This window comes from Cygnus olor, chromosome 4 (assembly GCF_009769625.2).
Source record: "Cygnus olor isolate bCygOlo1 chromosome 4, bCygOlo1.pri.v2, whole genome shotgun sequence".
NCBI lineage: Eukaryota > Metazoa > Chordata > Aves > Anseriformes > Anatidae > Cygnus > Cygnus olor.
In genome coordinates this window covers 17,455,804-17,482,334 of record NC_049172.1, presented here as the reverse complement: position 1 = coordinate 17,482,334, position 26,531 = coordinate 17,455,804, and the positions used below count along the sequence as shown (strand labels likewise).

Genomic DNA, 26,531 nt, shown 5'->3' with positions numbered 1-26,531 from the left:
TTATTATATTTACAGGATAAGAACAAAGAAACATCACATATCTCAGTAGTTCTGTAGATCTGATAAACAGATTAGAAACAAACAAACAAACAAAAATGGAATTCAAGTATTTCATTCCTTGTAACACTTCAACTTATCCTAAGCTTTATGAAAGTGTTTTTTCCCCCCACTTACTGGCTTCACTTCTGCTCCCAGTTTTTTTTCTTTTTAAAATATATAGTGTATATATAAATACATATTTATACAATTTTTAAAAAAGAAAAAAAGAAATGAAAGAAAAAAGAACAGGATTCTAGTTCTAACAAAACTCCAAAAATAGTACTAAAAATCTTAAATAGTATTAAAAATCTTAATAAAAATACTGAAAAAGTAAATAAATACATGAAGAAATATCTCAAAAACTAGAGAAATACAAAAAGTCTTGACTCCAGTTTATTTACTGACCAACTCAGAAATCTTTGATTAACCTAACCACGTTAATTTCCAAAGTTTGGCTGATATTCAAATGTTGAACAGGGTAATTTCTTTAATTGTAGATATCCAGTTATAAAAGGGCACATCTGCAACTGATGCTTAACTGCTTTACAACTGAATGTAGTATTAAACACAAAATAAATCCAAACTCACTCACTGCTAATTTAAATACTGCTTTAATGAATTTGTGTTTCTGTCAAACTGAAAATTGTATATGACTATAGCAGTAACTGTGAAGCCAGCTATGATCTTTGCTTTGTTTAACAAAAAAACAATTTAGCATTAACCCACAGGAAATAAACTCCTTCAGAGAGTTAATAGCTCTCTATGAACACCTCCAACTCGAATGAGAGTCAACAGAATGCTACTCTCATGAAAACTTCATGTTGCTAGTAAGCAGTCGCTCTAAGCATTGTCTCTCCTCTGTGCAAAATCCAGTCCAGCTCAGTTACAGATCAGCATGACAAGGACTAAGAAAAAAGTTAAGGTGCACACGCCAGCACATAAAAATGGTTAGAAATAAGCATAAGAATTACTAGTGGTGGTGACTATGTACTTTTAGTGATTTTGTTCAGCTTAAGCTCAAGCTCTGTACTGTAAAAAGTTGCAGGTTAATCTAGAAAATCATCATTGGACCCCACAAATAGAACTCTGTGTAGGTAAACCTGCCTCAGCACCCTTGGAGTAACAGTTGGTATAGGTGTGGAGATTCTCCCTTAACAAGCACGACTGTAAAGCATATTAGCTACTTCTGATTAGACAGTTTAATAGCTATGAATGATTATTACCTGATTTAAGAAATTTTTTTTTTTTTTTAAATTATACGCTATAGCTATACATGACAATCTCATACAGACTCCTAAATTTACTCATATTAATTAAATGAATGAGAGGTAGATCTTCTATGCCTAAACTCACTGCTGTGTTCACTGTTGCCCCAAACCAAAACACAGCCCAGAGAGCGCAGCCAGTTTTCACAGGACTGGGTAGATGAAATAGACTGTGCTGGCTGGCTTCCATGAGGTCCACCTGGCACCGAGCACAGAATATGATTTGGGTTCCCAAGCCTAGAGCAAAAGTGGAGAGATGCTGCTTAGTTTTGCAGACTAACTGGCTGGGAAGGGTAGCTGGTATAACTTAAAAAGGTATGCAAATCCTGGCTTATGCTACATACTTTGGTTGCACCTAGACAGCTTTTATAGCTATACTGTATTACTTATGATGTCATCAAAGTGCTATCAAAGGAATTAGGTAGTAGAGGTGATATTGCAAATCCAGAAACTGTGAACTTTCTGCTCAGCTATAAGGTTTTAATACAACCCACTGAATAAGAAGTTATTCTAGTGAGAGAATTCTCCTACATTTATTAATTACTAAATATTAACAAGACAAAAGATACAGCAATTCTTCGAGAAATCAAAAAAAAACAAAACAAAAAAAACCCCAACAACCAACCAACCAAAAAAAAACACACTTGAATTCTCATTAGGAATAAAACATTGCTACCCTCATGACACTTAATTCCCAAGTTACCTAAAAGACTGGCATACAACAGATGTCTTTTCCCTGAATGTGCATTATGACACACAGTACCCATGTGAAAGGGTACTTTAACGGAGATGAAGCTGAAATTTCCAGCATCTCTGAACTAGCATTCTGGCAGTTTGGGGAAGTTTATACAACACAGCTTAGCCAAGCTGCCTAAGAAAAAGAAATGCTGCTGCTGTGATGCTTTGCTTAAAAAATTGACAACTTTCGAATCAACATGTAAAAGAGGACAAAAACCTCAAAGAAAGTTGACACTCCCACAGATTTAATTACAGTGAGACAAAGGTGAGTGCTAATCGATAATACTAATGAAAGTTCAACTGTTACTAGTTGAAGTATGCACTGCTTGCTTACCACATGGAAGCCAAACTATGATATTTCAAATTAGGAAATAGGGTGAATAAACTGTACAGGTACAGATTGAAGTAAAACAAATTATATTGGGAGGACAGAGTGCTATAAAAGAACAGTAAATGAGGGACTGGAAATGACACAGAGACATTACTGTGATTTCATGTTAGCTGTGTGTAGGAGTTTGTACCCTAATGCTACACTGTCCAAGACAGAAAACTAATCAGATTTCTATCACCTGGTAAGATAACCATAGAATTTAATAAGAAAACAGATTATTTCTCTTTGCATGTTTTATCACTATCCAAATTAACATTCATAATGAATTAACGTGAAAGGCTAGCGTCCAAAGGGGCCCAAATCTCCAAATGGGAACAGAAATTGAGGCCATGGTAGAAGAAGTGCAGTCCCACCTGACCTTAATGTTACATTATTTACTCGACAGAAACATTCATTTGACTATCAGACCTTCAATTCACAGCTATTCTACCTTTTTCTTGTACTGAGGAAACTCATGATTGCAAGTCAAACTTGGTGACCTCTAAATGTAATATGAGGATAATAATGATACATTAATTCAAATGTGTAGTATGTATTCAGACTATTGTGCTCCTAGGGTCCTAAATCATGAAGGTAGTTTCATTTCAGGTGATGTATTCTACAGTGCTTGGAACAAGAATTGTACCCTAAGATCAGATGATGAGGTCTCACCATCTACATGACACTTATTTATTGCAGTGACAGAGGATATACTCTTAGTAAAATACTATTAGAAAATGTAAGAAATGTTGGCTGCTCTACAGGAAACAACTGAATTTAACCCACTTCACTATAGCACTGTAGTGGTCAATGACTGTTACTGGGGATGGCCAACTTGTTTTTCCAAATAAATTTTGGTTGAGTTCTTCTCTATCAAATACATTTTTGCAAAGAAATTTTTCACGTATGAAGGACAAAAACATAATTGGTTACAAGTTATTTCCTAAACACCCTTTGATCCTTCCTTTCTTCAGTTAGTATGTACAAACAGTTTTAAAAAATCACTCATAATGATGAGCTGTCCTTCAGTATTTTCAATTGCAAACGTTATTCTTCCATGTGTCCATGAATAATCCCATTTTATTTTCCATTTGATACCTAATTAGATTGCTTCACCTCTTAATTTTAACAGTAATATTTATCAAGTTTCACCATATACCACTTTAGGTTGAATATCTAATGCCAGACTGACCTTGTTGCTCTCTACAACTTCCTGAGGAGGGGAAGTGGCAACGTTGGTGTCAGACTGCTCCCTGGGAACCAATGCCAGGACATGTGGGAACAGCCAAAAGCTGCACCAGGGGAAGTTCAGTCTGGACATCAGAAAACATTTATTTACTGTGAGGATGGTCAAACACTGAAACAGGCTCCCTAGAGAGGTGCCTGAGAGAGATGTCCCCATGCCTGTCAGTGTTCAAGAGACATTTGGACAATAATGCCCTCATTAATATGCTTTAAGTTTTGGTTAACCCTGAAGTGGTGAGGCAGTTGGACATGACGATCTTTAAAGGTCCCTTCCAACCAAACTATTCTATTCTATTCTGTTCCATGCTAAAAGTGACCAATACAGTTAATATAAACCTAAACCAAATCAAAATCTCTCACCAATAAGTGAATACAGCCTAGTATTTTGAGATGCAAAAAAAAAAAAAGGGTTAGAACCAAGTAAAATTTGCTGTACTGTTTTCTAATCAATTCATTCTAGAGTAAGCCTATATTTTTCAGAGTTGTACAGATGAGTTATTAAAAAAAACTACTCTGTGTTGCCCAGAGCAATATTTTGTATAGCATTTTAGGTTTAGTTAACCTATTTGAAAAAGTACTACTTACACGACATAGAAACTGAGCCAAATGAAGTCTTTAGCAGGACAAACTGAGAAGAAAGGAATCACTCCATGTTTAGAATATAAAATTTGAAAGTAGACACTGTACAAATAGGAATTTATTTCACAATAACAAGTGCTTTGAATCCGTGATTTATGACAGCAGCTATGGGAGTCACTTATTTAAATTTGCTGTTTAACACACTGGCAGATGCTTCCTAATTATTAGAATGCAGGAGTGAGAACATTTTTTTTCAATGGATGTGTTATTAACATTAAACATCTTGTATTTTGGCAACTATCAAATTTGTAATGATGTATTTTATGAAGTTCTATTTTAGGATTGCAAGCATTAACTTAATATACCATAAAAGCCAGTAGCTAAAAAATTTATGTTATGACACAAAACCTCAGACCTATCTACTGTGCTATGCCTAGCAAGTATTCCAGCCTGCAATGAATATAAATCAAATATTGCTGTTTGCAAGACATGTTGCATTTCAAGTTCTTTCCTTCATCTATCTCCAACAAAAAACAAACAAACCCACAAATTGTTAAGGACCAGAAGGTTCCAGGACTACAAAAAACAAAAGTCTGAACAAAAGTTCAGAATGATCATTGCTTTCAAGTTTATATCGAAATATTTTAAATGTTAGCTTTACTAAAAGAGTCATAAAAAATAATACCTAGAAGAAAATCAATAGAATACAACGTCCATGTACTGGGAAAAAGAAACCTGGGATTTATTTAAGGTCAAATGAAAAATTCTCTCAGATGTAATAACTGCTTATTCATGTGAGACTTTGACAGTGGTATGCAAGGAAGTTAAAATAATTTTACAAGTACTAAATTGTGAAACTGCAGTCTCTTTTCAGCTCAGAAAGGAGAACATGAGCTTTGAATAAGTTACTTCTGGTATCTGTGAATGTGACTAAGCTTAATTATGTCTGAATTCATAGAACTACTCCCATTTTATATTTTATTTTCATGAAGCATTTAGTGATTTGAAACAAAAAAAAAGAAAAAGAAAGGGCTACTGTGGATAAATAAGCTTTTAAGGCAGAGGCCATAAAATGAATTTCATTAACAAAGACTGAAATACAAAGTAGAGCACATCCACTATCTCATGATGATAAATGATTCTGCTTTCTCTGTTATAAGGTAGAAAGAAGAAATAACTTTCCTTTAGCTGATCACAGCTTTACAGAACTGAGAGCAAAGGCAGAGCTGACTATATCAAAAACATCAAACAGTTATCACAAAAATTTCAAAAGCCAAACTACCTCCATTGTGCACACACATCTGAATTATTGAAAATGCTGGAATTCAAATTTGTACAGATCTTAACTCTTTGTATTATCCACAAATTTGCAGTACTGATATAAAACAAGAAATTTTCTGAATCTATACTGAAGAACAAAAATCCATGTGACCTATGTAGCCTAGCACCCAGATTCTAACTTCACAATGTTAGAAAAACAAAACAAAAAAATAAACTACCTTAAATTACAGGTTAAAGAAAAAAATCAACAAGCCCAACCCCGTCGCTGGGGGTATGTAAAATGATTAACATATGTAAAATTGTTTATGTCCTGAAATTTTCTCATAGCGTTTCTTATAGTTTCAACAGTTTCTTTAACTTCTTACTGCATTCTGTTGACTTTCCCTTCTTCAAAAGGAAAAGTACTAGTTTACTTTCTCTAATAGACAGTTATGTATATTGCTTTTTGTTTGTTTTTGTTGTTGTTAATTTGAGCTAAAGACCCAACAAATTTGAGAACTCACTGCTGAGTGATGGCAGGAGGGGTACAGGACAGGCAGCTTATTTTACAGTGCTTTAACATGTTTACATTTCTATTGTATTGAACTTCTCAGACCTCTGGTACCTCTGTTGAATTCTAGCATGTAAACTATGGACAAATGTTGAGAAGCTCCCCACTAAAATTTCGTTTTGCTGCAAGTTTTTCAGCAAATCTTACCGCAACTGCATAATTCTAATATGAGAGAAGATAAATTACTCAGGATTACACAAAACAATATATTAAGCATGTATAAACTATATTCCCATTCACACAGATCTTTGAGGTTACAATTAAAGTGATGGTTAGATTTTCAAATTAGACTCTGTAGTAAGCCCTTAGTGGTTTGCAAATAAGTGCTATTAGTTTGGGCAAAGTTGGTGAAAAGCAAACCCTTAGATTGATCACTTTTAGAAGAGAATATTAATTTGCCCATTAAAAGGTAAAATACTGATGTCATCAACTGTATTAGGCTTACATGGCAAGGTTTTAGTAGTAGGAGGGAGGCTGCAAGGGTGGCCTCTGTGAGCAGAGCCCAGCAGCTGCTCCATGTCAGATCAGAGCTGGCTCCAGCCGGCTCCAAAGGGACCCGCTGCTGACCAGAGCTGCGCCAGGGATTGACACTGGTTGGGCCTCTGGGAGAACAGATTTAAGGAAGTGAAAAAATTGCTGCACAACAACAGCTGGGAGACAGGAGTGAGAAAACATGAGAGAAGCAGCCCTGCAGACCCTGAGGTCAGTGCAGCAGGAGGGCAGGAGGTGCTCCAGGCACGCAGCAGCAGTTCCCCTGTGGCCTGTGGAGAGGCCCCTGGTAGAGCAGGCTGTTCCCCTGCAGCCCATGGGTCCCACATGGAGCAGATCTCCACGCTCACGCAGGAGTCCACAGTGGTGCACAAGGATCTGACCTGAAGGAGGCTCTCTCTCCCATGGAGAGCCCCCACAGGAGCAGACTCCAGCTGGAAGATGCTGCCTGGAGCAGTTTACATTAATCTCCCTATGCTGAGTCTGTTTTGCCCATGATTGTAACTGGTGAGTGATCTCTGTCCTTATTTCAATCAATGAACCTTTTTTCATCATAGTTTCTCCCTCTGCTCTCTTGAGGAGGTGGAGTGAGAGGGCTGTGTGGTGGAGCTTAGCCACGCATCAGTGTGAAACCTTTGTTTGCTAAGTTAAGTTTAGCCCCATTTGTACATTGTACATAAATACACAACAATTTTTAAATATTTTTCCACTGATAATTTGAATATTTTTCCATTGATAATAGAAGAAAACCAATTAAAATTGAAGACTTTTACAAAACGTGTAGTATTTTATTAATACTTTCAGAGTGCTTGCAACTCTCTTATACTAAGCAAAAACTTTGCATTTAGATTTGTCCTGGAGGGAAATTTATTCACTAGCTGAGCCCGAATCAAGATCTGACAGGCTGAATAGTGCCCTCAACCTTCTGCATTTCTCTGAATTTAATTAATTCACTAATTTATTGCTGGCCAAGACAAGCAAATTCTGATGTGGTGTTTGTTGCTTTCTCTAAATGAATTAAAATGAACAAAAGGAACAAAACTCCAGCCAATAATTCCTAGAATCTTCTGTGTTGAGTCAGTTTTCAAAAACTCATCTATACTGGCAAGTTTTTCTTTAACTTAACACAAACATGTAAATCTGAAGATCGTTTTTCCAGGCATCCCACCACTTCATCACAAAGGTTGTGCCCAGTGTTGGAGAAGCAGTTGTAGGCTTCATAATGAATTTTGTCTGCTTTCACCTCTCTGGACTTTCAAGATTCCTCTCAGTTCCTATAAACTAATTAGTGATTCTTTTAACATTACAAGCAATTTCTCAAAGTATGTTATTTAAAAAAAAAAAGGGAAGAAAAAAGTTTTTGCTGCACACTTCTCTTTAGTTTACACACAGTGAGCAATGAATTCTAATGCTCTCGTTACAAAACCTCACAGTGACTCTGACCTTAGCAGTGTTTCAGTCCCATGCTACTTCTAAAAGAGCACAGAGGTTTCTTCTCTGTACAAAAAATAATTTGGATGAAATGCTGATTCAAAAGAAGTCAATAAGCATTTTGCTATTGATTTCAAGAGAGCCAATACTTCACCTTAATGGTTTATTGGACATAGAGTTTCAGAATATCAATATTTAGAAAGATATATAGTATGCAGTAAGCCCCATAATTGCATAGAACAAACTATAAAGTAAAATCATTTATTCTATATTAAAGAATTTTAACCTAACATTTATTTCTATGTAACATCTAATTGAGCTTCAGAAGACTAAATAGAGTGCCACAAGAAAAAAGTACACCGAAGTCTTTCCATAACAAAGAATGGGTTCTACAAATAAGCTCAAGTAAGAGGTTCAGCAGGTGAACTGTCATCCATGTTTCTGGTGATTAGAAATGCCTCCAAAATTGACCTAGAGAGAGAACTTTTTACTGAATTAAAACTAACTGTGACTAACAGTGCATGAAAAACATCTGGTAGACACTTCATGATATGCTGACAATAATGTTCCAAATAGAGTCTGGTATCCCATCTTTAGCATTTGAATTTTCTCAGGTCTAGAGCTCGTTTCTCTGCTCCTTATCAGAATTTTTTTTTTCTCATGAGTGAAACACTCCTTGCTTACCAAAAAGGCAAGAGACAGGTAAGCACTAATTTTTACTGTATCTATCTCAACAAGGAACTGTGATGGCTAGAAGCTAATGTACATCATGTATGTGCTCATTCTTCTCAAAGATTACAATCACACACCAAAGATTACAATCAAGATGAGAACAGTCACAATCCATCAACTACTACCTCTGCTATTTCTCAACTTCTGCTATTAGGAGGTAAGTCTCTTCTCCTTGTTGAATCTAAGCATATCTTACTTGTCCTAAAACTCCTTCCAAGTGAGAGGGAGCATAGCATCTGCCCTGATAAAGTACTCCAAAATATAAGTTACTTTCAACGCTAGGAAGTACATTTTTATATCTTTGCCTAATCAGCTTAAGAGTTCCATACAAGTGATCATCTTTTCTGTTGTTCTGTATCTCTCTCCAGTGACCTCTCAAAAGTTAACCTGAACAGCTGGCTGCATGCACTAGCAGCACTACATAATGCTCCCTATCAGTCCACATCTCATTTTCAGTTCCTCCTTAAATCTAACTCCAAAAGGACATGGATTAAGATGTACACCATGTGAACGATGTGGGTATTCCAGTAAGAAATTAAAATAACTCCAGCATGACTATACAAAAGACTCTTCAACCTTGCAACACAACAATAAAATAAATAAATAAACCCACCTAGCTTTCTTTTAAATGACCAACTAATTAAAATCTTCATTCTTGACTACACTTATAGTATTTTCCACATTTCTTGAAATACACACGCTTGAATTATTTACAATTTTTATCCTTCTATCTTATTAAATGCTGTGGACAAAGACAAAAGTAACTTTGCCCTTAATAGTCTTCACATACTTCAAGACAGATGCTATTAACAACACTACATTTTAATGTTTATGTTGAGGTTTGTGATCTAGAATGGTCCCTTTAAATCTCTCCCTGAGATACTGCCTCCCAAGCTATACTGGTTTTAGGCAGACTACCTTGAAACTACCATCTTGAACAGGTTTTATAGCTATACATTTGTTCAATAGCTTTTTGCATACTTTAAGCTTTAAATGCCTGCAACAACCTGCAGCAAGGAGTTCCATAGCTGGCTGTGTTATGCATAGAAATGTTTTATTTGAAAATGCCACCTTCAAATTTAGTTTGAATAAATTGAAGATTATTCCTTTGATGCTTTTCTCCATGTAATTATTTAATGGACCTCTTCTGAAGTTCTTCTGCACTGAACTCCGTCTACCATTATTCAACAGCTGGCAAGTCTTTAGCATTTCAAATAACTTAAGGCCAACAGCAAACTGTCATGCTTATAGAAAGGGATGAATAGCAAATAGCAAAGGTGCTAACATAAACCCCTGTGAGACACCACTGATTTTCTTTCACCTTGAAAACTGGTAATTTGCACTTTTTTTTTTTAATTTATCCATGAGAAGAAATTATTAGACTTCATTCTGTAACTTAAAGGATAATGGATTACTTGAACTCTTGGAAGCTTTGCCTGAACTCTCTACTCTTCTTGGAAAAACACAGCTGCGATATCTTAAATCTCCTCATCCTTTGTCCCCTGCTTTTGGAAACACGCATTGCCTTTCAGTGTAAATTAAACAAAATTCCATTCTCAGCCTCAAAGTAAATTCAATATAAATGAAGTACTCACCACATATCTCTGCAGCATTGCATATGTTCTTCAAACTGCTTACAAAGATGACATGATATCTTTAAGAATTAAACACCGTATCTATATTTTATAAAACATATCACAAGGAAAATGTAAAACTTACTTATCAAATGTAATTGCTAGCACAAAAGCTTTTTAGTGACCACAGAACAGACTCAAGAATGTTTTTTCCCCTCCTACACAACTTCCATTTAGCTTTTACTAGTTTTCAGGGAGGCCCAGCTCATCAAAAACAAGTAGTTACATACTTCCTAAAACTAGCTGACTGGAATTTCTTGTTTCTGTCTGTAGTTCTTTGTTAGAGAGAGACCTGAATGGGACATGTCATTGTTTTACCCAAGAACGACTACATACTATACAACCTAGAGCTATGAGAGAACACTCATTGTGTTGCTTACAGTTAAAAAAGATACTGATATACGACATTTTTGCAATGTTAGCTAGAAACAGTGGCTAGAGCCAGTCTAATCCATGGCACCAAATTTCGTGCCCTACTTTCAGAAAACACTGATTAGAACCACTGGAAAAGAACAATTCAGGAGGGAGGTCGTTCCAGATATTTCAGTATATTTCAGCTCGTCCTAATAGTAATTCAAGATTCATGACACAAGTCCCCTGATCTTAATCTACGGCATGTCCTTCAGAAAAGGTAAACCAAGCTGGTTAACAAAACCTAAGAACAACTTCAAATATGGATGCCAATTGTTTAAATATTGTAAAGATATAACAATTTTATTTTTTAAAAGTTAGACTGATATAAATATTACACGTAAAGCTGGTTTGTTGCAGCATTTTGCATAAAGTTTCATTACTTCTCTATATGTCTGGAACTTTTAAGACAGTCTGTAGAGCACACTTTGCAAAAGATTTATCTTCTACAGTGAAAAAGCTACAGTGAAAGTGAGCTACTGCTGCCTGGATTACACTCCGGTAGTTGACTGTTATTGGACACTTTCTCAAAGAAGATTGAACATTACCATTATATAAACTAAAGAGTAAGAAGAAAAGTTGGATATTAAGTAAAATATTTTACACCATTGTTGCCTCTGCATTTTCATTTCTTTGAATTGTTTCTTTACTTCCTTTTTTGCATTTTGAACCTTTTTAAAACTATAAAAGATACTGGAATTCAACTTGCTAAGGTATGCAGAGCAATATGAAAGTATATATTTGCTAATAATACTGTTTTATATATATATATATTCATTTTTATCTTTTTAATTCAATGAATTACTCTATCAGCAATAAGATAATTGAGAAAACAGTTATCTACTGCTTCAACCATTTTTGTTTTCCTTAAGATAGGCAGACTGGGAGGAGAAGAGAAGACAGCAGAGAACAAAACGGAAATGAGAAAAAAATTTAGTCCTCATTCTGTAAGATGAGCACTATAGCCTGACCTGTCATGTATTATAAAATATATATTATCAGTTATGTAGCTTGCTAAAATTTCTGACACTGATATTTTCCACTGGCAGAGTTCTTATACCCAATATCCAAAGTTAACCAAAAGGCCCCTGTATGAACTCATCTGGAGTCTTACTGTTAAAAACAATGTGTGTATTATCAGAATCTTGAGTGATATTAACAGGGAAACAGTCAACTTTACAATATATGGGACACAACACAAAATGAAATCTATGTTCAATAACAATTAGTTCCAATAGTTATAGAATATGGAATATTTTTTTGATACTAAAAAAATAACCTAGCTTTCAGCTGAGCCACAGTTGTGCCTACATAAAATTCTCTAGGCACTTAGCATACTTGATTATTGGAATTTAATTTATGCCGACATATTAGGGAATGTTTTCATACATCTGATATCTTAGAGATTGCTAGTGAAGCCCTACGCAGTGATACAATTGTCAATCTTTATTTGTTAACCTGTACATTAGAAGATCAGGAATGAGAATTTCACTCATGTAAAACAAATATTATTTCAGAATACTTAGATGCAGTAAAAGACTACCTAAGACTAACTAAATCTAGTAGTGAAGATAATATACAATTCTCATAGAAAAGATCTTGAATTATTGAGTTATTTGACATATTCCTAACAATGTCCAACAATTCAAAGCAAATTAAAAGAAAACCAGTGCTAGTGGGCAGAGTTGTAAAGGTTAAGCCATCAATTAATTTCAGTGTAAATATTAACAAGTTTGAAGTAAACCAAATGTAAAAGCTTAAGTGTCATCATCTTAACATGCAAAATTTGCACAATATTTTTACATGCATTGACATCGTGTGCATTAGCTAGCCCACAGTATAAAAAAAATCAGTATTTATATGAAATAAAGGCAACAAGCCAAGTAACAAGTAACTACAGTTCAAACCAACTTATACAGTCAGTAGTAAATATAATGGGTTTGCATGCATTATCAGAAAAAGCATAAAACTCTTAGTACAACTATCATAAATAGCTTGTAATGGTATTTGTACATTATGTAGGGGGCTGGCATTTATTCTGTGCGTTTATATTCTAGTGCTAGACTCTGAAGTTCCATCTGGCTGATGATTCCACACACATACCAGGGAAAAATACAGATTTTAATGTCAATAAAAAAAAGGGGGGGAGGGGCATGGCTATAAATGTGTTTGAAAATATTTTTTTCCAGAAAATATTCATAAAAATCTGAGAGAGATCGAAGTGGAACTTCATCCTGTATAAGGACTGAGAGAAACATTCAGAATTTAGTTTAAAGTCTGACATATTTATCATTATACTAATATCTAAACTATATTAAAAACTGCATTTCAGTACATGCAATGAGAAATTGGCTACACTATAAAAACACTGATAATAGTGTTATCTCTTCTGTTCCAGCGAATATAACCTCAAAAAGGGAGCTTACTCTATTGACAATTCAAAGTCTTCTCGAGTATTCACATTATGACTCTGACACTTGCATGACTGATAAGAGACAAAGTCAGAAAAAGTTTGAAGGTTAGTCTTTTGTCTCCCTTGAAACTAGTATTTTTAATACTATCTAGCAATCCTTTTCTGACGAACTCGGTTAAGAAAATTTTTTTAAAGATATTAAAATGCAATTTCTGTATGTTTGGAAGAGTCCTATTCCTTTTTTTTTTTTTTAGCTGGCCAGATAAAAAATCATCAGGAATAATAGCACTGTCCTTCTTTAAAATGAAATAAGGGATTTTAAAATTAGGAAAGATTTTATATATGTATATATATATATTTATATATTATATAAACTGAAGTAATTCTTAGTTCTGTTAAAAGATTGAGCTTTTGTTTATGTCTATGAAAGAATTTTTATTCCTCAGAGTAATAAATTTCATCCTCTTATAGCTTGGTGTTTATGTGGTTTGTTATGTTGCAAAAGTTCTACAGAAGCAGCTTGGATGTTGTTAGATTCTTTCCTGCTCCAGGGATGGGGAACACTACATGTCTGATCACAGGATTTGGCAGTTAGCCCTCCAACAGCAATTGTGAAGGTAAAGCTGATCAAGGCAAGAAAAAAAAAAAAAGGCAGCAGAGAACAGAAAGTATTAATGTCTGCATCACAACTTGGGAGATGCAGAAGAGCAGCTATTTGGTCTTTCTTTTTCCATCTCTCTAAGAGAAGCCTAAAATAGAAGCTGACTGTAGTAGCAACTATAGATAAAAGTAGACATGATCCAAAGCTCTATCTAGTGTCTTTCATATATATATATAGAGAGAGAGAGAGAGCGCGAGAGAGAGAGAGAGAGAGAGAGAGAGAGCGCGCGCGCAGCAGGAAACAGATAAGCATACATTTGAAGATCTGCTACCAGAACATATCTGGTAAAACATGACACACCTTGTCCTAGGAACAGGTATATCAGATACAAATCTGCTGTGCAGTTATGGTCATGGAATCAGAACCTCCCACTAACATCACCCTTCACATCAGAATAAAGTTCAGAAGTTCAGCATTTGACTGGAAGAATACCACTGCTACTAATGCAAAGATGCTTATGTTGAGCTGCTGAAGACTCCCAGGCTATGCTTGTATTAGCAGTTAGTGCCTATTGATTCTCAGAATTCACTACCCACACTACACATTTCAAGGGTTTTTACTTCACAGTAGTTCCTCTCTAGTCCTATGGACCAAACAAACCAGCAGCAACTGGAAGCATACTGGGTGAACTTCTGGAGTTCACTATTTGTCTTCACTTCATTCAAAAGGAACACAGTCAGTGTGCCCAATGTAATGCGAACCAAGCATACAAGGTGGGAATGAATGTGACATGGGTTTCAAAAGAGTGTTCCTTATCTGAACTAAGTACCGATGCAGGTGAACTCACAGAAAAATGGAAATGAGAAAGTGATAAGCTGAGCTTCAGTGGAACATTTCAGGCCCTGGAGGAGAACAAGGTCAACAGATAACTCAGGCTACCTGCATGGTGGAGGATATTGCGAAGCTGAACTGAAAGGGATTCAGAAAAAAGAACTTCTCATGGTAGATGGGAGACTAATTTTCTAGATAGAAATTGAAACAGATACTACTAACAGCAGACTTCAGTGATCTGTATGTGACAGCTAGCAGATTCTATCTTCAATTACTGGTTCAACACGAAGCAATGCTATTTTAAGCACAGTTTTCATAGAAAAAAAGGCACTGTAAAGACACAGGAAGTATAAAATAAGTTCACAGAAAATGTTACAAGTTAATTCAGTAAATTAGACTAAAAGATGAACAGTAACATTTAAAACTTTCCATTTAAGATTTTCCATTTAAAAAGATTTAAACTGAAATAAAAATTTAATGAGGGTAGTCATCTAGACTAGAAAAGTTGGTGAATCGAATTTGAGTCACAAGCTAACAGTTAAAGTTTAAGTTATCTTGAATCTGTATCCGACATCTTTAAAAAAAGTGGCCTTTCAGCGAAGGATTCCAGACCTAGCTAATTAATAATCCCAAATGGAATAACAATGAACAACCAGAGCTTAGAGAGTGGAAAGAGACTGACTAGTAGCAAGTACATTTCCCTCTTAAAAAGTCAGGAAGCTTAGAGATAAAATGAAAGTTGTCAGTAGGTAAGCTGAGGTGACCCTGCAAATGAAATGAAAACAGATAGCTCATATGTCAGCCATTAAAAGAAGAGAGCAAGCAAAGAGGTTAATATGCAGTAAAGGATGGTAGTGACCTATTTTCTGAATCCTGTTTTCAGCAATGCTGAGATGAACATAAGGGAGACAAGGGTTCAGAGATGACAGAATGCATCTATACCACATCAAAAGTTGAATAAAAATTCAAAGAGACACATTCCAGAAGTAGTACATCAATCTTAACACTTAATAGTGATTTTAATTTTTATGTATTTATTCTAACCAAGTCTATCAGAGTATGCTAGTATACATTTATAGAATAGCATACATGGAAAGTATATGGATTCTAGAAACAAAGAAGTTAGATTTCATTAACATGAAATGCTTTGGGATAAATTTTGATATAGAGAACAATTAAACATATAAAGGAACATGAAAAATGAGATGAAGTAAAGCATATTTATTCCAAAGAGATGGATACCAGATTTAGCAGGTACAGTATCTTCCGTTAGGCATTAATCCTCTTGACAAAGAAAATGTGGTATTTATCTGGACTTAGGTAATTCATTCTGTTACATGTAAAGCCGGAGAAAAAGGGGTTTGGAACAAACATTATAGAAGGCTGAATAACCAGCTCAACTGGAGACATAATGGGCTGTTAAAAAACACTTAAAAGAAGCCTGGATTTTGGGACTAATTTATTAAGTATCAAGTTGATGATAAGCACAAAAGTAAGGACTAATGAATTCAGATGATGCCAGGAAGAACAGACTAAAAGACAAAAAAAACCACACACAGTACATTACATGGGAAGAAATGAAGATTATCTTGCTTGGAAAGTCAGAAGAATTTCCACAAATTATGTTCTCACTACCTTAAAAAAAATCTCAGTTGGAAAGAAGTACACACTAATGAATCATATTCAGGCTGTGCTTATATAATATGATCTGCCTATTAAAAAATTAAGTTAGATTTGGGGTACAAAGTACTGCCCTGCAATATGTTAATATAATACTCATCACCTCTACTCAGGATCTCTCTAGCATGGGCAGAAAGCAAGCCAAAAGAACACAATAGTCTTCTAGATGAAAGAAGAGTGAAAGAGCTTGGTTCAGGCCTTAGCAAACCAAGGCTTCAGTAAATTAAGCTTCCCCATATTTTAGTAAGGAAAACAGGAAATAAAACAAAAAGGAGGAAAAAAGCCAGGACACTCATAAGTTGAAATCTGTGTACGGTTTTTGTTTTTCCAGATAGTCAAGATTTGCAAAGTGTTTTTGTAGGCCTGGACTTAACATGGTGTTTTTAAGGGATGAGAGCAATAGAGTGGAAAGACTAGTGCAGCAAACATACTATAGTCCCTCTGTGAGCACTACAAAAAGTGGCATGTATATTCATGTCATGTCCCTGCAGTTTTGTATTTTCCAGAGAGAATTAACAATAATGCAAGTGATCAATTATTAAGATATGAGATGACTAGTGGTTTGAATTTAATTCAATTTAGTTCTTAAATCAATTCTTAAAATCCATTCTTAAACTGTGTGCCTGCTCCAATGCTTGCATTATTTCCACTTACTGTAGCATATGTATAGTTAAAGGCACATTCAGAAGGTCAGGTACCTAACATTGACAAAACTCTCTCCATTTTTTTAGTGCCACACAAAATGGCTGCGAATAGTAATATGTCCAAATGTTTCTGCACATTTACAAAGCTCAGTTTTAAAACTCTGTTTTTACATACAGAGCATTTTAATGGCAGTTTCCCTACTTGTGTTCTAGAGACCATCTTAAGCGACAGCACTGGACAAGATGAGATTGTGTTTATTCATTCATTATACCATTTATTGAAGTGTTCTTTGTTTATAGACAGATAAAACAAAAATAATTTTAAAACATTTTCAGCTTGGTTCTATAACTCTGGTATTTAGCCCCAGAGAAGACTACAGAACCATTCCTTCTTTTATCTGACAGGGATTACTTAGCTGGAAGTACAAAAACACGGATAAACAAAAGGCAAAAGAGTATTTTTGCTTGGAATCTTTTCCAGAACAGTGATGATAAAAAATAATAATGATAATAATAATCAGAGATCAAAGGCTCCTTTCATTCCACTAACCCATATTAACAGTGTGAAGGACTGGTAAATCCAGATAGCTTCCATCTTTTAAATAATAATGCTATTTTCTCTTCATTTAGAGGATCCTACTATGCCAAGTGACCTCAGGATCTGGAAGTTATTTCATATCTTGTTTGTTGCTCAGAAACTAGATTTGCAAGACTTTCAGTAAAAACTCTAAGTTGCATTGTGCTTAAAGTTAAAGCACTCCAGCTTCTAAAAGCTTTTAAATAAATATTAATGACAGACATTCAAGGAGAGGAATGGTGCAAAGTGCCTCCTCATTTCAGTACAGACATATGCAAAAGAACTGCAGTCTATTTCTAATAAACGTTAAAGTTTAATTCTGTAACCATTGAATACTATGAAAATGTGATGTACACTAAGCCTGCTCTCCTACTCACTTCTGTATATCATATTAGATTGATGCAAGATGCTTTCAAAACACTTAACGAGCAGATCCATCTCAGCTGTGCTATTCAGATGAACAACCCTGCTAAGTAAGGCTGTAAGACCAGCTTTTCCAACCCATACATGTTTCAGTTCTGTAATCTTTTTAAGTGGAGGACAGGAGCTTCCTTGACTCCAGAATAGTGCAAAACAAAAATAATTCCTTATGTAAAGCTCATGTAAAGTCCATTCCTTTCATGGACTTGTTTCTAATAAATGAAGACAGTTTGAAACCTGACCAGCAAACAGGATAAAAATTACATTCTCTGTCTCCTTCCCTCCAAGGAAGATGGTTGGAGGAGTTGGAAGATGTTCACAGTCCAGCATTTTTTTTGATAGACAGCTTACCATATATATACCCACACTAAGAAAATAAATTTATAATGCCTTCTTCTACATATAAGCACTAATATAACAGCTATGTAAATTATTCTTGTGAACAAAATCCAATTGAATTAATATAAAAATAATTAAGTAACTTGAACTTTTCATCAGGCTCCTAATTTATAAGACTACAGTTCACAAATTAAGTATATTCTAGTGAATTCTGGGTGTTTAGGTTGAATTTTTCACAAAATTCACAGAACAGAGGAAAACTTTAACACGTGCATGGTATTTCTGACATCATAAGCATTTCAGATTCGGTATGCGTTTCTAACAACTTTTAATTGTATTTAAGATATATTACAGTAAGGAGAAATGAGAAAATGAAAGTATATACATATAAAGTACTTTTATAATTACAAACATTGTAATAACAATTCCAAATAACGAATAGTAGATAAACTGTATATACTTAGAAACGTAAAAATCAGGAAAAGAGGTCCTTCATTTATTTAAAGTTTCTCATTGTTTAGTCTAAGGCTAGACAAAAATTCACTTCTGCGATTGAAGCACTTCCATGGAAAAATAAAACTTAAATTATGTTCTCTGGATATGATTTTCAAAGGTGCTCTAACAGGTCTAACTTCATTGAAATCAGAGGTAATTTCACCAATGAATTGGAAAAAAACCACACTATTTATCCCAGTAGTCAACCTTTATAAAAAAGATCCAGAGCACCTACTCCTACATTCTGCTCATATATATAACCTTTTGAAGTACCAGTTTATTCCACTTCAATTTTAGCACAGGAATAAGTTTTGCCTATCTGAGCACATTATCTGAAGGCAAAACTGGTTTCCCAGCTACCTGGGTTCAGACTGTTGAAATCTTACGTAAGTATACTGCTAGGCAGCGGGGAAAAAAACACACGAATATAACACACTTCTAAAAAAGTGTTCTCAAAAGAAAAAGTAGAAAGAATAGCAGTAGTAGTATCATTAACCTTGTCAATATTCATAATGCTTCAAAAGAATATTTAAGGAAAACTTTGAAAACAGATTTCTCTCCCTTGCTGTATGATCTACAAGATCCGAATGTCAACATATGTTAATAAAAAAGTATAATAAGTCATTCAAAGAAAAGAAAAATAAAAACATAGATAACTTGCCTTTTAATGTCCAGGAACTCAGAAATATTTGCTATCTAAAAGACATGATTGTATAGTACAATCCTGCTGCTTATTAGAGGCTCAGAAGAACATTCAGCATATAGAATAAAACTTTTTAGTTTACCTTTTAATTTTATCTTTGTGTCTTCTTCTATTGTTTATTCCTTCAGGAACAGTCAGTACACATAAAAAAGATTAGCCAAAGAAAGGAATTAATGTTGACACGAAAGCTAAACAAAAAAAATGAGAATAACTTGTTTCCTTGAAAACATATAAAAAGCATTTTATATTTATCAAAATATAAAATAGCAAATTATTGTTGCCTTGCAGATAAAGTATCTGAAGTTCTTTGCATTCAACAATTCAACCACCATAAAGGAGAATAAATATAAAATAAAAACAATAAAAACGTATCTCTCCAAGGCAAAGATTATGGGTGAATTAGTCCTGGAAAGGCTGTCTGAATTTTGCCGCTTCATTTACAGCATTACACATTCAAATGGCTGTTTCTTCTCTTGACATTGTTCATAAGCAGATAAGAGAAATCTAATACTGTTACACTGAAATGACAGCATTAGAGTTTACTGGCAAAACTATATGGAGAGTAAGTACTCTCCAACTGAAAAATATACAAGATCTGTAAGTCTAAAAGGCCCTGCAGAACAGAATATACTTTGATACTTGATTAGTAATTAAAAAAATGATTCCCAACCTGTGTTACAGGTTATCTTTAGGGAGGAAATACAAAAGATTTGCAAAATATTCCACCTGAAGTAGTAAAACACAGCTGTACTAAGATGCAAAGAAAAAACTCTGTATGTCAGGTTTAACATTTTCTCATTTTCAGTATGAGTATTGCAGAGATAATAATGCTGCTGCCACTTAAACAAAGGCATGCTTTCAGGAGCTCTGAAAAGGTGTACCCCTTAGCTAAGTTTAACTGTACTAAAGTCAATTGTAAACTCTACTAACAATTCAGCTATATCAGTATTTACTGAACAGAAGGACAAAATTTACTTTAACTATTCCTGAAGTAAAACCAATATATATATATATATATATAAACATATATATGTTCCTGTATATATATATATATACACACACACAGGAACATATATATATATATATATATATATGAAATATAAATATAAAGATTAAATTAAGAAGTAAAAAAATAGAAGAATTACGTGGATGGTAAAACACGGCAACAGGTTGCCTGGAGAAGTTGTGGAATCTCTAACCATGGAGACATTAAAAATTTGCTTTGACTAAGTCCTTAGAAATCTGACCAGCTTTGAGCTGGCCTACATGCTCTTCAGAGGTATGCTTCAATCAAAATTATTCAGCTAGAGAAGGCCTTTAAACATATACACAACCAGTGAAGTCCAAGGAGAAAAAATAGATTCCTACTTGACACTCAACCTTGATTTACCAAAACTGCTCTTGTCCCTGCAAGCAACAGCAAAACACAAACATGCTTTTCCTTGCATCATTCTGTTTTTTTCTTGTGTGTGTGTTTTTAAGAAAACATAGCTTTTCTGTATTTCATTATCATTCTGTCTTCCTATCTTCAGATACTTCACAACTTCACACAGCTGAGGTTTTTCTGACTTCTGATATAAGAAGAGCTATTCTGTATAATATGTTTCTTTTTCCAAATGAAACTGAATTTAGTCTAAGAAGCCCATTCACACACAGTCAAAATACGTGTGTGGGGAGGAAAGTTGGGGGGGGACAGAAGCATAGGGAGAAGGAGTGTTTGTTATTTTAAAGTGGTACTGATCTATTAAAATTGGATTTCTTTTGTTACAAGTAGCAATTAAAATCTGGCTTTTTTTTTTTTTAAATTGGATTTTATCACGACAGACTACTTGCTGCCTGCTTACCTGCCCAAAATCTGCTTTTATTTGGTGGGAATGTGTTCCATCTTTACTGAGCCAAGAATACAGTACTGCAATAAAATGATATTCTCTAAACTTTTATAGCATATATGCTTCAAAAATTGATAAATTTAGTAATTTAGAGGTTCTTCTCTTTCATCCAAAAAACTCTGTCTCACCTCCTTTTCTTCCCATAATAAAAATGGCTACAAAATATTGGGTGAGAGTTCCCTTTTCTGATATCATGGTAGAAACATTTGTTATACAGAAAGTTACTGAAATGTCAGCTATGACTTGCCTTGCAATCTCAAGCATTAGAACAGATGCCTTATACAGGTTAATAGTTTTCCCAACACTAATTTAACAAATGAGTTAACTAATTATATTATACTATTAACTAACTATATTATACTATTAATTATAACTAATTAATTAATAACATTAACTAATGTGTTAATCTGCTAATAGAATTATTTAATAAGATTATTTGTTTTACATTAGTTCAACCAACTCCTTACGCTGCCAATTGTTTTTTTGACTAAATCAAGATAGAAGTTTAAATCACAGGCTTGATAAATCCTTTACTAGTTGCAGCTTCTAAGTAAACTCACAGTTTTGATGATCACAGAAAAGCCTTTTCATTAAGTACACTCATAATATAATCTACTTCTCACTTCTACCAAGTATATTAATGTAAATAATGTAAATAATTGGTTATTCCAATAAAAATTAAGTACTTTCAACAGTACAATGTTTGTGATTATTGTTGACAGATGCATCAAAACATCACTGGGGGGGCAAGTGAGATCAATCTGGATATCTTACGTTTGACACTGATACAACAACCAGTATGAACTTTTTTTTTCTTAATTTAAAAGCAAGACAAATACATTATAATACATCATACAGCAAATTGACTTTTTTATATATTGAATCTGCAACTAAGCAGTCTGGCCACTTTCAAAAAAGTCAGGCATTTCAAATACAATCTGAATTCAAACATATTTCTAGATAGGTTGAAGGCAAAAAGACAATGTATTTGCTCCGATTTCCTGATATGGGATATTTCTAAAACAGTTCAGTACTCACATGAAAGTTTTATCCTGCTTAGCTATAGAGGATTAATGTGAATTAAGTTTCTTGATAGTCTAAGCATAAATTTTCACAGAGCACCTTAACTTTACATGGACAAATGGAAAAATGAATCAGAGCAGTCAAACCCATTTTTCATTTAACTTCGGAAACAGACAGATTACCAGATTACCCTGCCAGAGAGACTATTTGAAAAGAGAGATTTTAAATAGTGTTCCTGAATAAAGATCAGTGGTTTTTAAACTGTTAAAAGGCAAGTAGGAGTAAAACAAGCTGAATAAACAGCTCAGTAACTGAACAAACATTTATAACTGATCTGATATTGAAAGGTGATATTTGAAAGACGTACTAAATGGGTAAAAATTGCTTCCTAATGACATAACTTTTTTATGCTTGAACAATTTTAACAAGCTTCCATAATATAAGACATGTAAAAGAGAATTGAATTAATATAGTAGCAAATAAAACCATTATCCATTTCACAATGCATCTGCTTATGTAGGGAAAACATCTGAAAATGGTTAAGATTTTCAAATTAACAAATAAATATACTAAATAAAAATGTATTTCCCCCCCCTTCACAAGAAAGTTTTTCCAACTTCTAATCACTTCTCACAAAACAAAAGAAAATGATGAGCTTTGAAAAATAATTTCATTCAGTATTTTAGGTCAAGCTTGTCCTTTATCTTGTGTTCCTTCATAGTAAACTTTCAACTGTTTTAAAGATGCAGTCCTGAGCATACTGCACAATGAAAATTGTAGAATTTGCATCCAAATATTAAAAAAGTTGCTGATCTATCAGGATAGATATACATATTTTCCTAGCCATTTGATTTTCTTAGTACCCATTTGAGTAAAAGCTGATGAAAATTTAAGAATTCTTTGCTGTTAAGTGAATTAAATGTCAATAGAACTACCTCAGCAGGAGGCTATTTCGCTGTATTCACCATCCCTCCACTTGTCTCACCACCAGCTCTACCACTGATAAAATTCAGTACTCTCTCAAGACTTTATATATAATCAATGGGATGTTTAGCTTTCACTCTGAATTTAGTTAGTAAGTGTCTAATCATAATGAAATTACTAAGCAAAAGATGAAGAACTCCAAAAATACAACAATTAAAAAGACATCAAGATAAAAGACTGGCATGACTAGTTTCATCAACTTAAAACAGAACTGAAAGATAATACTGCTGCCACTTTCATGTGGACCCAAAAACTGAAATTACCTGAAGGCAATAAGGAATAAAGGAAGCAACAACAACCACCTCAGTAACACAGCGTATCAACTTCTGCCCAGAATTAGAGAAATTTGGTTTAAAAGCTTCATTCAAAGAATACAATCATAGAATTAAAGTAATTTAGGTAATCAAGCAAGGAATCGTAAATGCTGTGCACAAGCCAAAAATGCCAAGAAATGGTATGTTACTTCTAAAAGATACTGGCACTAATAAGTAGTCTTGTTTAAGCAAAACAAACAAATGTCTTTTCATCTTTTGAAAAAATAGGAATTTAAGCAAGAGAAATGAAGTGTCATCCAAAATTATGACAAGAACAAAGCAAATAATAGGAGATATCTGAGGCAAGGAACAATTTATGAAGACAGAATTATTATCCCTTTCAAAGACCGGAGGCATATCAGGCCCTGCACTACAGAACCTAACTACTAACACCTGAAATGAAAAAAAAGCTAAGTTTGAACCTGACAATAACACAACTAAGCTTGGTGAGCTATTCTATGCCTTCTATTGAAAAGAGTTTACATGTTAAGATTGTTGAACAGAGTTTGTGAGTATAATGTACTTGAAATCCTTGTGCAAAATTGGCATGTAAATTTGGAATTGGTACTAAGTCCTGGACATTGGAAATAAAATGAAGAGTTAAACATCATCCAGATATAAAGATAGTACTTGCTAACTTACTGCGGAACACTGTTACAGTTATCATGGCTAAATAAATCTTACAGAATTCTCAGATAATTAGTTTTATGACATCAAATTCAGCTAAGTGCTAGAAAAAGAACATAGGTTAGTGCTAGAAAAATGAAACAGGAAAATGTTCAATAAAGTTCTTTAAAAATCAGAAATGTAAAATAAGTCAAGGTTTACAGAACACTTACTAAGCTTCTAGCACTGGTAAAAATCAGAGCTTTAAGTTACAACTGTATTGGTCAGTGCTATTTTAAATTAGGAACTTGGTGAATCAATATCTGTACCTTTTTAAATTCTTAGAATCTGACTTTTTACTTAATGACACAGACAGCTCCATGGTAGGTATCTGACACATGGGAGCACTGACACATGAACAAATTAAAGACGGGGGAATTAGAGAAACAAAATAACTTACCTGAAGTCATGTAGTGGAGTAAAAACAGAAATGTATTGACTTATATAGCAGATTAGTAATTAGAATTTAAGGCCAGCCTAATGATTACCTTCATTATTTAGTTGTTCATATTTATCCTCCCTAACTAGTAGCTTTTCAGACATTCAGAATCTGAGTTGACACTCCGAAAACTGAGAGACAAGATGGCACAAGCTGAGGAACAACTAAAGGGTTACTTTTAAATGATTTAATGAAAACAGGTCTTTAAAAAGGATGGTGTGTATAAACCTGGCTAAGGTATAAAACTAATTAATCAGGAATGGTGCTTTTTCTGTGCAGTATTTCTTCTTTCCGTTGCTCCATAGGGAAGCTTCATAAATTTAATACTGCAAGGCAGTAATGAAAAGCTAAATTTTTCTAAACACAGTGTTTTACGAAGATTATTTATTACATTACCAGCTCTACTTCTGCATAACAAGGTTGACAGATAGAATCATGTCACTTTATGATCTCAGTATGGTGTTACATTCCAAATACAAAGCAGATTGGTAATCAAATTCAAACCATCATTTTTTCTATCCCAATTAAGATACAAAGGGATCTTTGAAGAAAATTTATTCTTTAAGTCCTACGCCAGTCTCTTTTAACTAGCAATGGTCGAAGCTGAACATGGCTCAATATGCCACAAAGTATGGAAAAACTTCCTGTCTGCAACTGTAAATTTCACAGATTCCATCCTAACAACTTCTTTGAAAAGTGGTAAATATGGAAGAGTAGTAGAAATTAGCCAAGGTCCTCTTTACCTTCCCTGTAGGTAAAGAGAATTTCTCCTTGTGAACTCTGATGAACGTTTACTAATTTGCGAGCAGGAAGGAGCAAGGATAAGAATTCCTTCAAAGACACCAACAGCAGCATATAACAGCAATTTTGGCAGTACTGAATTAATGGTAACTTTCTAAGAAGCTGATAAAGACCTTAAATTCAAGAAGTAAAGAAAAACAGGAAAAAGCATTATGTAAGGTTCAGAAAGTTCAGTGGAAGTGTGTGACAGGTATGATGGAAAATGGTAAGAAACATTAAAACATTTGCCATCTTTTCTAAACAAAATGCTGAACATGAAGAGGTTACAGGAAGAGGTTACATATCTCAAAGGTTCGCGTAAATGAAAAAAAAACAAAAGCTTGTTTTTCACATTGAGAGGGATCATGCTTCTAAAAAGCCAGAACGCATTTGAGCAGTGGAAATTGTGTGGCATGGAGTATTTTATAGCACATTCACTGCAGCTGGGAGCCTAATTAGAATTTTGAAAAACATAGGCACTCATTTCACTGCCCAAATCAAAAGTGGTGGAACTTTCTAAACACCAAAAATTCTGTAACGGACTCTGCTTCTAATTTGAGACTTAAGAGAACAGTCCAGTGCAAATATCTGCAATTACAGATTCACTGTAGGAAATATCTACCCTCAAAATAAAATTTAAAAGAATTAACTCACCACTTGTCCGTTCTGAGGATTTTTATGAGCATATGGGGGTCCACGGATGTGATTCCACATCTGACCAGATGTCATAGCAAATACAACACACTAGAAAAATAGAAAAACAACAATATACTTGTTTTTTAACCCAGAAGAATTGAATAAAAAGACACTCTGCTAGTGATGTTTATTTTAGGTACATAATTGTTTACCTAACCAGATACAGTATCTACTTTTATTTGATGTTTAGGATAGGGTTTTCAGATGTGCTGCTCTCATAAAATTCTTAATGACTTCTGTTAGAAAATGAGTTAGCTCAAGACAGAAATTTTC

The 26,531-nt window shown here is 34.2% G+C and overlaps 1 protein-coding gene across 2 annotated transcripts in view; it reads right to left on the bottom strand.

Annotated features, from left to right (window-relative positions):
- The window catches only part of TUSC3 (tumor suppressor candidate 3), a 120,191-nt gene that overhangs the window by 32,170 nt on the left and 61,490 nt on the right, over positions 1-26,531 (bottom strand). For both annotated transcript variants that reach the window (XM_040555864.1, XM_040555862.1), the window contains exon 6: positions 26,217-26,306. In XM_040555864.1, coding sequence (XP_040411798.1) covers positions 26,217-26,306 — 90 coding nt within the window. The remainder of the gene's footprint in view (positions 1-26,216; positions 26,307-26,531) is intronic.